This window comes from Pan paniscus, chromosome 15 (genome assembly GCF_029289425.2).
Source record: "Pan paniscus chromosome 15, NHGRI_mPanPan1-v2.0_pri, whole genome shotgun sequence".
In the NCBI taxonomy this organism is placed as follows: domain Eukaryota; kingdom Metazoa; phylum Chordata; class Mammalia; order Primates; family Hominidae; genus Pan; species Pan paniscus.
The window spans coordinates 21,438,652-21,451,966 of NC_073264.2; the positions used below are offsets into that span (position 1 = coordinate 21,438,652).

Consider the following 13,315-nt stretch of genomic DNA (forward strand, 5'->3'; position numbering starts at 1 on the left):
GAGGCCTTACCAACTCCAAGATTATAAAAAAACTTCACGTGCTTTTTTCTAATTTTTAAAACTTAATCTTTGATCCAATTAAAATTTATTTTGCTTTTATAACTGTATGCAGATAGAAATTTACTTTTTCCCATGAATTTCATTTATATAGTAATCTACATTTCTTTAAATTATTATAAATATTATTATAAACTATAGTTTATATATATATTTGGTTATATTTCTGGATACTATTCTGTTTCATTTATTGTTTATATATAGATATATAATTAAAATAATATAATATGTGCATTTTATACATATCACACTGTGTGTGTGTGTGTGTGTATGGGGGGAGAGAGAGAGTGAGAGAGACAGAGAGCATGGACCAAAATATTTCACCTTGGAGCTTTTCTTATTTTTTTTGGTAAAGTTACTTCTGGTTATTTTTTTCTTGCAAATATTTCTTGTCTACTGTCACACAATTTATCTCCTAGTAATCTTTGTAGGCTATTTTAATAATGGTTATTTTATGCAATCAAAAGAAACGATTTCTAATCATCCTGAGCAAAATGGAATTATTAGGAGGATTTGGCATTATCTGCATGTTTGATAGTACATTTATCTGCATGTTTGATAGTTCCTCATAAAATGAGCAGAACCATTAGAAGCCAGACAGCATGAAAAACAGTCAAGATTATGCTTGTCTGGTAAAAACAAATGCTTGTTGACACTGGGTCTTCCCTGAATCATTGCTGCTGAAATCTAACATTATTTTACTATTGTGGTAGTCCCTTAACTGTCTGTTTGTCATTGTATATCTCCCTTAAGATAAAATTAGGCTTTTTATCATACAAAGCTAAATTAGGCTTTATGCTTTTGAATTTTTCTTTGTAGTCTGGATATTTTAAAACTTTAATTCATAAGTGTGTCCATTGATTTGGTTTATAAAAGTTCGAACATAGTTTTACAATCTTTAACTTTTTTCCCTCAACATTATGTTTTTAACCATACATATTCATGTACAAAATATTATTTAACAATTTTAATTATTGAATGTATTTTGTCACATTAAAATATTATATTTCCCCACTCTCAAATTTATATATATATGTACTTAGGTTTTTTCCAGTATCTCTCTCCTTCAGTCAGTGCTGCAATATGTGTCATTGTGCTCAAATGCTTATATATGTGAATGTTTTACTAACATGTACACATACACACAGGATAGATAGGAAGATAGAGAGAAACACTAAGTAATAGGGAATCTTACCTTCAATTTCTTTACTTAAAGATGACCACTTGAAACTTACATCAGAACCTGTGGAGATCTAGAAAACTTATATAAAATATAGCTGAAAAAGACTGATGATGTATTTTGGGAAAGAAATAAATTTATATAGGGAATAAATGAGAGCCTCTTTAAATATTTGAAGAAACATAATATTGAAGTGCTAATAGATTTACTCTTTAAATTACAAATGGTAGAAACAGTGGAGCACAGATTGAACTGTCTTATGAAGCAGTGGGCTCCTTGTGATTGGAGGAAACACCGTGAGGCGAGGTGATCATTTTTAAGATTGTGTGATTGTTTTATTAACAGAGTTAGGAGTTGAATACTTGAATACTTCCTTTGCTGACTGATACTCAGTTAAAATCAAGTAATCTTTTGCTTTCATATGTATACACTAGTTGGCAAACAAACAAACAAACCTTTTTTTCTTTTCCATTTCTGGAAAATTATTTTGTAAAACATAATTACTCCCACTGGAAAGTGACCTCAGATCTCTAAAGGGCGATTTCTTGCTTCACCAATGAAATCAGTTTTCTAGAATGAAGTTGAACGGCTTTATATTGTATTGCCTTAAGATATCGTAATTGCTCGGTTGAGTGCAAGGCGATCAGAGCCCTCACTACATCAGGACAGGACCTGAGAGGCTTCCTTCCATACGGCATAGTGTAGGGAACCAAGTTAAAATGCATCAAGTTAAGATTATATTACAAATATTTTCAGTATGAAGACTCATAGCAGAAAGTGGGAAATGGAAACAAACTAGAGGACACCAAACTGGGAAAATAAGAAAGAAGTGAAAGATTTGGACAACTTTTTCAAAGTGTAAGTATTACACATTCATTGTGAACATATTGTTGCACTGGAGAAATAATTGATGACATCTCTTATAGATGCAAAAACAGCAACTAGAAGATAGCAAAGTGGAAGTTATTGCGTCTCAGACAAATTGAAAACTCCCTCTGGAAGAAGAACATTCCTGTTCTCCACTTCTCTGTCTATATCATTCTTCCACTGCACTGCTTTTGGGCAACCCTGGTAAGAAGAGGACCAGAATCTGATAAACAGAAGAACATATGTTACAACCATTATCTGTCCCTTCTCTGACCCATTTATGCTTTCTGTTTAGTGACTCTGTAGCCATTAGTTTAACAAATATTTATTGACTACCAAAATCTGCCTCAAATGAAGAAAGGTGTAGCTATACACAGTAGAGTAATGGTCAGTAGTATATCCTTTATTGTTTGCTTCTAGGCTTATAGGTAATCAAGTATTATACATTAAAATAAAAACAAGAAAAATTATTCATGCTTATGATTTCAGAGTTCCATTGACACATTGTATAGTAGATATTAATGTAACAGCAACCCTTTCATATCCGACTTGGTTTTACACCAAGAATAGGGAAATTTTCTTATGGTGTATTTTGGGATCTGAAAACACTCCTGTCTCTGAGGTATAGTGGCAATGACAGAATGAATGATTCAATAATGAGGAAGATTCTAGGTGCTCTGTGGACTGTCCAAGGAATGCTGACTTATATAAACTCCATGTGTTTCCATAACTGCCTCTGCACTTAGAATTTTAGAGATGAAATTAGCTTTAGAGATAATCCAGTTCTATCTTTTAAGTTCAGTCACAGAGCTAGAAAGTAGCAAATGTTATTTGTCTATACTATTGGGTAACTACCTTAATTATTAAGAAGAAAATGAGATATAATGTTGAACCTGATCTGTTCTACTTGCATTAAAAAAATCATAGGAAGTTAGTTTGGAGAGGAATTTCTAGTTGTTTCCTATATTTTGAAAAATTAAGACTAAAAACCTTATCATTTATTAGATATTGAAAAGATATAATTTGTGGGAAATTTGGATATTTTCAAAAATATATTTTTCAAAGATAAGATGATTTTTGAAAAAGGAATAATTCCACTAACATTATTTAACAATTTTTTGTTAATCATGTTTTATTCTTTCTTCTTCCTTCTCCTTCTCCTTTTCCTTCTTTTTTTCTTCCTCTTCATCCTCTTCCTCCTCTTGCTCCTTCTCTTCTCCCTCTTTCTACCCCTTTGTCTTCTTGAGCACCCTTTTCCATCTCTTTCAATCTCCACTCCTGTGAAAATGCCTATTACGTTCCACTCTGAAATGTAACAAGTGACATCGCCATTTCACATGTTAGAAAAGGAGTTGAGAAAAGTCAAGGAACTGTTCATTCCATTAGAAATTTTAGGAGCTGAGACTAAATCCAAGACTGTCCCACTTTAGAGCCCCACCACTGTTCTATCACTCATAAGATTTAGCTTTGTTTGTCCAAAAGCATCTCCTAGTTTACTGTAGGAGTCATTACTACAAGTATACAACTTACTAGTAGTATAAACTTGGGCAATTTACTTAGCCTAAGCTTCTCTGTGCCTGAGTTCCCTCAATTATAAAATGCATATTTGAATTGTAGCTACTTTGTAAGGTTATTTTGAGCATTAAATGAGTACAAATGCATGCCATATGCTTAGGGGACTGCTTAGAACATAGAGAAATGTCATTTGTGATAAGATTTGCCACTTAAATGAATCACACAGTATTTTGTACATACATCTATTATAGCAAATATTAGAAAATGTGCTTTATATAAAAATAATAATATTTATAGCACTTATAAATATATATTATTTATAGCACTTATAAATATTATTATTTTATATAAAGCACATATTCTAATATTTGCTATAATAGATGTATGTACAAAATACTGTGTGATTCATTTAAGTGGCAAATCTTATCACAAATGACATTTCAATTATGGAGTTTTTTTACTGTAATTATAATGGTTCATTATTATTACAGTATAATGAACTGGTATATATTCTATACCAATAGAAGTATAATCTAAATTTAGTTGCATGCTCTGTGTAAAGGATATTTTTTTGCTTAATAACCTATGAAAATAAATAATTTTTTATTCCATTAAATAACTGTATTTAATAGGCTTTCCACAATGAATCGAATGCTATAAGCAGTTCCTCATGGTGTCAAATTTTATCTTTTTAAATTCATAACTATAGCTCTTTAGGAATTTTTTTACTCTTAGGAATGGGAATATCTTTCTTTTTCAATGTTTCTTTGCTTCCTCGTTTCCCCTGCTCATGTATACACATGATTAGAGATGCCAGCATTGCCCCAAATCTTCCACATGGAAATGAAATCCCATCATGGAAACTTGTAGTTAGGTCAGTTCATGCCTCGTTGATCTGTTTACATTCTTGAGTAACTTAGGTTTCTGCATTCTTTTTTTTTGAGATGGAGTCTCACTCCATCACCCAGGCTGGAGTGCAGTGGAATGATCTTGGCTCACTGCAACCTCGACCCCTCAGGTTTAAGCGATTCTCCTGCCTCAGCCTCCCGAGTAGCTGGGACTACAAGTGTGTGCCACCACACCCAGCTAATTTTGTATTTTTAGTAGAGACGGGGTTTCACCATGATTGCCAGGCAGGTCTGGAACTCCTGACCTCGTGATCTGCCCGCCTCGGCCTCCCAAAGTGCTGGGATTACAGGCATGAGCCACCATGCCAGGCCTGCATTCTTCTTAAAACCAATTCAATTCTTCATAACCAATGCAAACACGGAAGGCCCTGAAAGTGTAGGTTATAGTGCTTCAACATCCAGGTTAAAACTACATAATGAAAGCTTGAAAACAGTTTAAACACTTTTTAATTTGGTTTACGATTACCTATACAATTTTAACTTTTAAAATATAAAATATTTATTATTTTGGTCATGTCTAAATAACCTGGTTCTAACAAACCACTGAAGAATATGGAGGGGTGCAGAGCTTCAGTTAGTATAAGGACAAATAAATATCTGTTGTGTACTGTTGGATACACAGAGCTAAGGTCAAAAATGTTTCCTGAACCACTTCAGGAAGGGTGTGTAGGGTTTTCTCTGTGACCAAGTGGCCACATGTGTTAAGAAAAATGTCAAAAAACATTTAAGAGCAAATTTACTTACTAGTTAACTTTTCTGAGAATTTCTTATGCCTTTGAAATGAACTATATGAGATATTTCTTAAAGGGCCATTCCTGAAAGGTGTTAGAGATTTTGACAAATTCAAGTTTGTCAGGTGTGTATAGAAAGATAAAACACAGTCAGAAGAAAGAGACTGAAAACACGTTGTTGGTTATTGTTTCATTTATAGTTAATTGCTTTTTATGTGACAGAAGGTGAACTTTGATTAACTATTTGTTAAAAGGTTGAAAGGAAGTGTTTTTGACCTTCAGAGAAATTTTCAGAGTGTAACCATTGGCTCTTCCTTCTCTATTATAGCAAATTGCTTCTATCATTTTCTTTTCTTTTTTCTTCTTTTAACATTTTTTTTTTTTTTGAGACAGAGTTTCACTCTTGTTGCCCAGGCAGGAGTGCAGTGGTGTGATCTCGGCTCACTGCAACCTCCGCCTCCCAGGTTCAAGCGATTCTCCTGCCTCAGCCTCCCAAGTAGGGGGGAATAGAGGTGCCCACCACCACACCAGGCTAATTTTTTTGTATTTTTAGTAGAGACGGGGTTTCACCATGTTGGCCAGGCTGATCTTGAACTCCTGACCTCAGGTGATCCACCTGCCTTGGCCTCTCAAAGTGCTGGGATTACAGGCGTGACCCACCGTGCCTGGCCGCTTCTTTTGTTTCTTAAAATACTTCCAAGAACATTATGACTCTCAGTTCCATTTAGTCTTGTGTTTAAGGCTAATTGCATTCACGATTTGTTCCTGATCTACCTTTCGTTAATTTAATTTTTATTGTTTCTTAGCACGCCCTCTTCTCCAGCCAGGCCACTCAACTAACAGTTTCCTGAATGAAGTACATCTTTATATTTTTACCTTTGATTCTTTATTCATGTTATTCATTTCACTTGAAATAAAAGAGTTTTCCTTCACTTTTGGCTAGCAAATTTCAAACTTTAGAGAAGTTTTAGCACAAATAGAAATTATTCGAGCTAAAACTTATCTTACCACTTTGGCATAATCTCTTTAATCTTATTAACATTTATACTATTCATGTATTTCACTTATACTTTCCTGTTTCTGATTTTATATTTTCATTTCTTTAGTATGTGTAGTTTTTTCTAATTATGACAGGGATTCATATCTAATCCTCTTTTTCACACTCTTTCAACTTTCATAGCAGTCATGGGTGTTAAATATTAGTCAACTGAGTATTTACATACGTAAATATATGTAACCTCATTAAATTGACTATTTGTTTTGTTTAGAATTGACTATATTTCTTTTGTTTATAAACTAGAGGTATTGTAATGCCAATCATTGTGACATTTTTCTGATTTCTTTGTTTTAGGTAACTGAATATTGGATACATGGCTCACACAAATGAATCGATGGTGTCTGAGTTTGTACTTTTGGGACTCTCTAATTCCTGGGAACTTCAACTTTTCTTTTTTGCCATCTTCTCTATAGTCTATGTGACATCAGTGCTAGGCAATGTCTTAATTATTGTTATTATTTCTTTTGACTCCCATTTGAACTCTCCTATGTACTTCTTGCTCAGTAATCTTTCTTTCATTGACATCTGTCAGTCTAACTTTGCCACCCCCAAGATGCTTGTAGACTTTTTTGTTGAGCGCAAGACTATCTCCTTTGAGGGTTGCATGGCCCAGATATTCGTCCTTCACAGTTTTGTTGGGAGTGAGATGATGTTGCTTGTAGCTATGGCATATGACAGATTTATAGCCATATGTAAGCCTCTGCACTACAGTACAATTATGAACCGGAGGCTCTGTATAATCTTTGTGTCTATTTCCTGGGCGGTGGGCATTCTTCATTCTGTGAGCCACTTGGCTTTTACAGTGGACCTGCCATTCTGTGGTCCCAATGAGGTGGATAGCTTCTTCTGTGACCTTCCCTTGGTGATAGAGCTGGCTTGCATGGATACCTATGAAATGGAAATTATGACCCTAACGAACAGTGGCCTGATATCATTGAGCTGTTTCCTGGCTTTAATTATTTCCTACACCATCATTTTGATCAGTGTCCGACGCAGGTCCTCCAGTGGGTCATCTAAGGCTCTTTCTACATTAACTGCCCACATCACAGTGGTCATTCTTTTCTTCGGGCCTTGCGTTTATTTCTATATATGGCCTTTTAGCAGACTTTCTGTGGACAAATTTCTTTCTGTGTTCTACACTGTTTGTACTCCCTTGTTGAACCCCATCATCTACTCTCTGAGGAATGAAGATGTTAAAGCAGCCATGTGGAAGCTGAGAAACCGTCATGTGAACTCCTGGAAAAACTAGGGATCGTTATGAAGGAGCATAATCCTGAATTAGAATGAAGACCCTCCAGTGTATCACAGTGTCATGCCAACCATCTTTGCCAGAGATATGGGTTACTGAGTTACAGAATTGGCTTTTTGTTTTAAGTGCAAGGGAATTGCATCAAGTCAGTCTCTGGTTCTATTTAAATATAATGTTAACTATTTTTTCATCGTTTATAATTCAAAAGTACAAATTGTCTTGAAAATATTTAGTAGTATTTTAAAATATTTTATAAAGATTTAGAGATTCCAATGTGCATAAAATGTTATTCATGTTACTAAGCTTCTGATTCTCTTCAATTGAATACATCATAATTTAGACCTGACAATCAAAATGTACAGTCATACTGAATTTCTGATATCTTTACCCAATTTATTCATAACATTACAACATACATTGACATAGTAGAAAAAGTATTACATTTTACAACATGGATTTCACCTTATTGTTATACATTTTTAGCTTTTCTTTATCTTATGTATTAAGTATTTTAGTAATTTATAATTTGGTTATTATATATTTGTGTATTTATAGTTTTCCCTATTTACTATTTTATTCCTATTTTTTTCTGTTTTCCTTTAGATTATTTGACATAAATTTTTGCTTTCTACAAAATTTTCTAGGTATTGGGTGCCATCAACAACATATATATATGTGTGTGTATATATATATATATATAATATATATATATATATACATTTGTCAGAAGCCTACTTATTTTTAAAGTAGAATAAATTGGCTATAATAAATTCCACATTATTCACAGAAAATTTCAAATATCTTTGAAACTGTTTGCAAATATGGCAGATGTTGAATATTTAAGTTCAAAGAAAAAGTAAAGTATCTAACACATACAAATGTACAGAATGACACAAATCATTTGCTACTGAAAACCCAAAGTGAAATTTGTTCTTTCATATTTGTTTGAAAACAGAAGAGAGAAAAGTAAAATTTATGTACCTCTAATACTAGTGATTAAAAGCATCTGTTAAGTATTGTTTCGTTTCCCAGCTAAAAGTTTTCTTATGTACTTCTCCCTGAGATTTGCATTATGAAAAGTCCTTGTAATAGGAAGACTAATTGTATTCTATAATAACAATGAGATAAAGAACTACTTAATGGAAAATATAAAGCCTGTGATTGTAATCACTCTAGATTCCTATTTTAATTATAAGAGTTATGTTAGTGGCTATGTGTACAGATATTAACTCTGCATGCTAAATCCTACTGGAAGTAAAATTTTAGATATAGGCACACAGTCCTGTTAAATCATCATATTGTTTAGCTGGTGTTTTATTTTTTTGAGCTTCAGATTATTTTTGGTTAACTTCATTTGTACACTGTCAAACATAATGACCTGTCAAACTTGACTACCTGTTATATTTTTAATATGGTGCCAAAACATTTTGGACACACAATAAACATGAAAGCATTGATGATGTTTTTGGTAGTATTATTTTCTCCTCACTACAGTGGAAGTGAAAAGCTGTTGACTGTATACTTCACCAGTGAGGTCATTTCACTGCTGTAATTCTCATATGTAAAATAAAGTTGTTAACAATAGCTATTTTGCAGGAACTATGTGACACAAGAGGATATAATGGTAATAAAGGCACTTTATGAAGCATGAAACATACAAATAGCTTTAGTGTTATTACTTTTGAAAAGGTAACTCTGCAGGCACCTGGATGAGTATGAATTCTGTGAAGGCAGCCTTTTGCTCTTCTGCCTGTCAAGTAAACAAAACTGATGATGCATGGGCCCACTCTTTGTTTTCCCTTATTAAAATGTACAAGTCTAAATTTAGAATTTTGCAGTGATCATTTATTAGCACCAACTTAGAAACCAAATTAAATATATTCAATAACAAATAAATGTATGCTGTGTACAAAATACACTATTAGAATTATACAAATATTAATCCTTTCCATCAAAATCTTAGCATCAGATATGGCAGAAATTAATTAAACATGAATAATTAAAATACAATCTAGGTTTTGATGAATGTCACGTACTATAGAAATGAGAAAGAAAATTGATTTCTTACTCCTGAAGTAAAAAAGACATGGAAAGAATAGATTTGGATTTCAATGTTTGGATGTTGTATTAGTTTCCTAGGGCAGCCATAACAAATTTCTACAAAATGGGTGGCTAAAAAAAATATTTATTATGTCACAATTCTGGAGACTATCTATCACAATTAAAATATATTTCCTTTAAGATTGAGAATGAGACAGAAAATATTACTATCATGATTTCTATTCAATGTGCTGAAGATTCCAGACAATTTGAGACAAAATAGCAATAAAATATGTGCTTAGAAAAAATATATTTTTAGAAAAATATTTTTTCTGTATATATGTAGAAAATATTTTAAGCTATTAAAGTTAACTAGTGCATTTAGCAATGTTGTTTGATAATGGTTAATTTTTCCCAAATTGATCCATAGATTTAATGCAATCTCAATCAAATTTCTAATAATATATTTGAGCAAATTGACATGCTGATTCTAAAATTTATATGGAAATACAAAGAGGCAAGAATATCCAAAGATATTTTGAAGGAAGACATACATTACGTATATCAAGACTTTCTTCAAATTTGAAAGAAGACACAAGAAGTCTTCATATATGGTAGAGTATGTCGTCCTTTGAAACTTCCTTGAGTATTCTTGCCTCTTTGCATTTCCAAAGACATGAAATTAACCTAGATGCCCATAAATGGCAGACTGGATGAAGAAAACATGGTACATATACACAATGGAATACAATGCAGCCATAAAAAGAATGAGATCATGTCCTTTTCAGCAACAGAGATGAAGCTGAAGGCCATTGTCCTAAGCAAAGTAACACAGAAACAAAAAACCAAATACCACATGTAGTCACAAGTGGGAGTTAAACACTGAGTATGAATGGACACAAAAAAGAAAATAATAGACACTGGGGCCTACTACAGAGAGAAAGGTGGGAGAAGAGGGAAAATCCAAAAACCACCTGTTGAGTACTATGGTTATTACCTGGGTAACAGAATTATCTGTATAACAAACATCTGTGACATGTAATTTACCTATAAAACAAACCTGCACATATGCCCGTGAAATAAAAATAAAAGTTAAACAAAAGACTACATATTGAAATCTTGTATTGGTAAAGAAAAAAGAAACATGTTAGTGAAACACACTAGAGATTCTGGGAACAAAAAGCAAGTACATAGTCACCTGATCTATCAGAAATAGGATAATGAAGAGAAGAAACAAAAATATGAAGCTTGGCAATTGTACTCTTACCTTTAACAAACAACAACAAAAAAGTTTGGCTCTAAATTCACAAAATTCACAAAAATAATTCAAAATAATATATATTTCTATATAAATAAAAATAAAGCTTTTAGAATATGATATAGGAGAACGTTTTCATGACTTTTATATATGCAAGGATTTCTTAAATATGACACAAATAACTTTAAACTTAACAGAGTCTATATTGGACATACAAAGACTTGAGATTAAAGCTCTTAAAAACAGACATCTGGTAAATCTATGATTGGTAATAGTGCGTGTGTGTGTGTGTGTGTGTGGAGAGAGAGAGAGCAGAGGGAGAGCGCACGCATATACAACAGCTCTGTGGCTTGGATGGTCTGGGCACTTGGAGGATATACAAAGTATAAACCTACATTTTAAGAACCCTCTACCAAATTGGGAAACAAGACTCATGCAAAGAAACAATAAAGTAATACAAGAAAAAAAAAGAAAAAATGACAAACTAGACTTCATTAAAATACACTATCAATCACCATTAAAGATGAGAGTGAAAATGCAGGTCCTCACAGACACCAGAAGCTGGAAATGGCAAGAAAGAGATTTTTCTCCAGAGTTTCTAAAAGGAGTGTGGCTCTGTTAACATCTTGATTTTGATCCAGTGATACTGATTTTGAATTTCTGTCCTCCATAACTAAGAGAAAATAAACTTCTCTTCTTATAAGCCACCAATTGTGTAGTAATTTGTTACTATAGGAAACAAATACATATGGTAATTCATCAATTCATCAAACTATACATACACTTATGATTTGTGATTTTTTTATGTTTCTGTTACACCTCAGTGAAGAGTTTGCTAAACATTAAATGCATAAAGAACAGGCTTAAATGAGGTATGAATTTCTTCAACAAATATTAATAAAGTTTTTATTCTATCCAGAATTTCTGCTAACTACTGGGAATTTAATGATGAGAAAAATGAAAAATATCCCAGTCCTAGTGGAAAAGGCAGGTTAAACAAATAGCTATAGAGTCTAAATTGCTTTGATAAAGACTTAAGAACAGGTAAGAAAAATCTGAGGCCTGAAGTATGTTAGCAGACAAAGAAGAAACGTGAAGTTCTCCCTAGTACAGAAATCTACTTACAAAGGCAACTATCTGCAAAGGATGATGAGATAACCACTACACTGGAGAAATTAAAAGCTCAGCTTATAGGAGACAGGGTAAATTAAAGGGAACTAAGTATCCATCAATTTTCTTACTTCCTTTTCTAGAGTTTAGAGCTGTTACTGGAAAACAGCTCCCCTTCCGGAACTATAATTCTTAGTCACCTTTCTTCTAAGTAAGTACATAAGTCCTATTCTTACCAATAAAATATCATATTCTTACCACAGAAAGAAATAATTTGACTAAGTTCGTAATAATTAAGTCTGCCTTAACTCTTTAGTCCTTTGTCTGCCAAGAGGATGCAGAAGACTCTGGGATCCTAAAGAAATCTTAAATCAAGAAGATGCAAGAGGAAGCGACGCCAACAATATAGCTAACTAGAAGTGCCTAACACTCAACCTCCTCCCCGGCCACCACACAAAAGGACCAAAACAACAAACAAATAACCACTTTTCAACTAAAATATATGAAGGAGAGCCCTGGAGTAAAACAGGGAAATGGCAGAGACCCTGTGGATCATGGAGACTCAGGATGGCCATATAAAAAAGGGAATGGAACACTCTGCCTTTACCATCTTGTCTCTCCTAGTGGAATGAGGTCAGAGCCAGGGCGGACTCTCCTTACAGAAAAAAGGTATGCAGGAGGCCCTCAGAAATACAAATTAAAATGTGGACACCCACAATCTTTGCTCATGGAGATCACTGTAGTCCTCACAGGTCCTAGGCCCAGCCTGAGGAGTTGCCTGGAGTTCACATGACTATGTCACTCCAAACAAGGAGCCCACATTGTGTCTCCTCCTGCCCTAATATCCAAGCTGCTGCTGTGTAATGGCATCTTGAGACTGAAGCCACTGCTAGGGTGCCTTCTCATTTGGGGGTCAGTAGCCACTGTATCTTCCCATACCCTAGGCTTCACTGCCACTACACCACACCTACTAATGACAGCACACCATTCTGCAGCTGAGCAGCTACAACTTCTAACCCCATGGAAACAAACTGCCAAGGAGGCACTCCATCTTTCCATCCCAGTGACTGCAGTATCTTGGCTCTGTCTACTCAGAGCCTAGGACCAACAGAACAGCTGTAACCTTAGTACCTGAGCCCATGTGGCACCCTGTTCCCCAAGGAACAGGCACTCATGCCCAGTGATTGTACCCAAGCTAACAGAGCAGCCTCACAAACTCCTGCAGCCTAAGACATTTTCTTATGAGGAAATCCCCCCGTATGGGACATCATGGCTGTATCTTGCTGCTTTAGACTATCAGCATATTTCTCAGCATATTTCTTAACCTTGCAGGCCAGGAGAGA

At 34.0% G+C, this 13,315-nt stretch overlaps 1 protein-coding gene across 1 annotated transcript; it reads left to right on the top strand.

Moving 5' to 3' along the window:
• The first annotated feature begins 1,874 nt into the window (after positions 1–1,874).
• Positions 1,875–7,719, top strand: LOC100981375 (olfactory receptor 4K1). Its single transcript, XM_003811710.4, has 2 exons — positions 1,875–2,095; positions 6,610–7,719. Exon 2 carries the CDS (start codon positions 6,629–6,631, stop codon positions 7,562–7,564), a length of 936 nt encoding a protein of 311 aa, XP_003811758.1. The 5' UTR covers positions 1,875–2,095; positions 6,610–6,628; the 3' UTR covers positions 7,565–7,719.
• The last annotated feature ends 5,596 nt before the right edge of the window (positions 7,720–13,315 follow it).

What these genes read in the sequence shown, in the direction of transcription:
- LOC100981375 (XM_003811710.4), top strand. Translation starts at nt 6,629, where the DNA reads ATGGCTCACACAAATGAATCGATGGTGTCTGAGTTTGTACTTTTGGGA.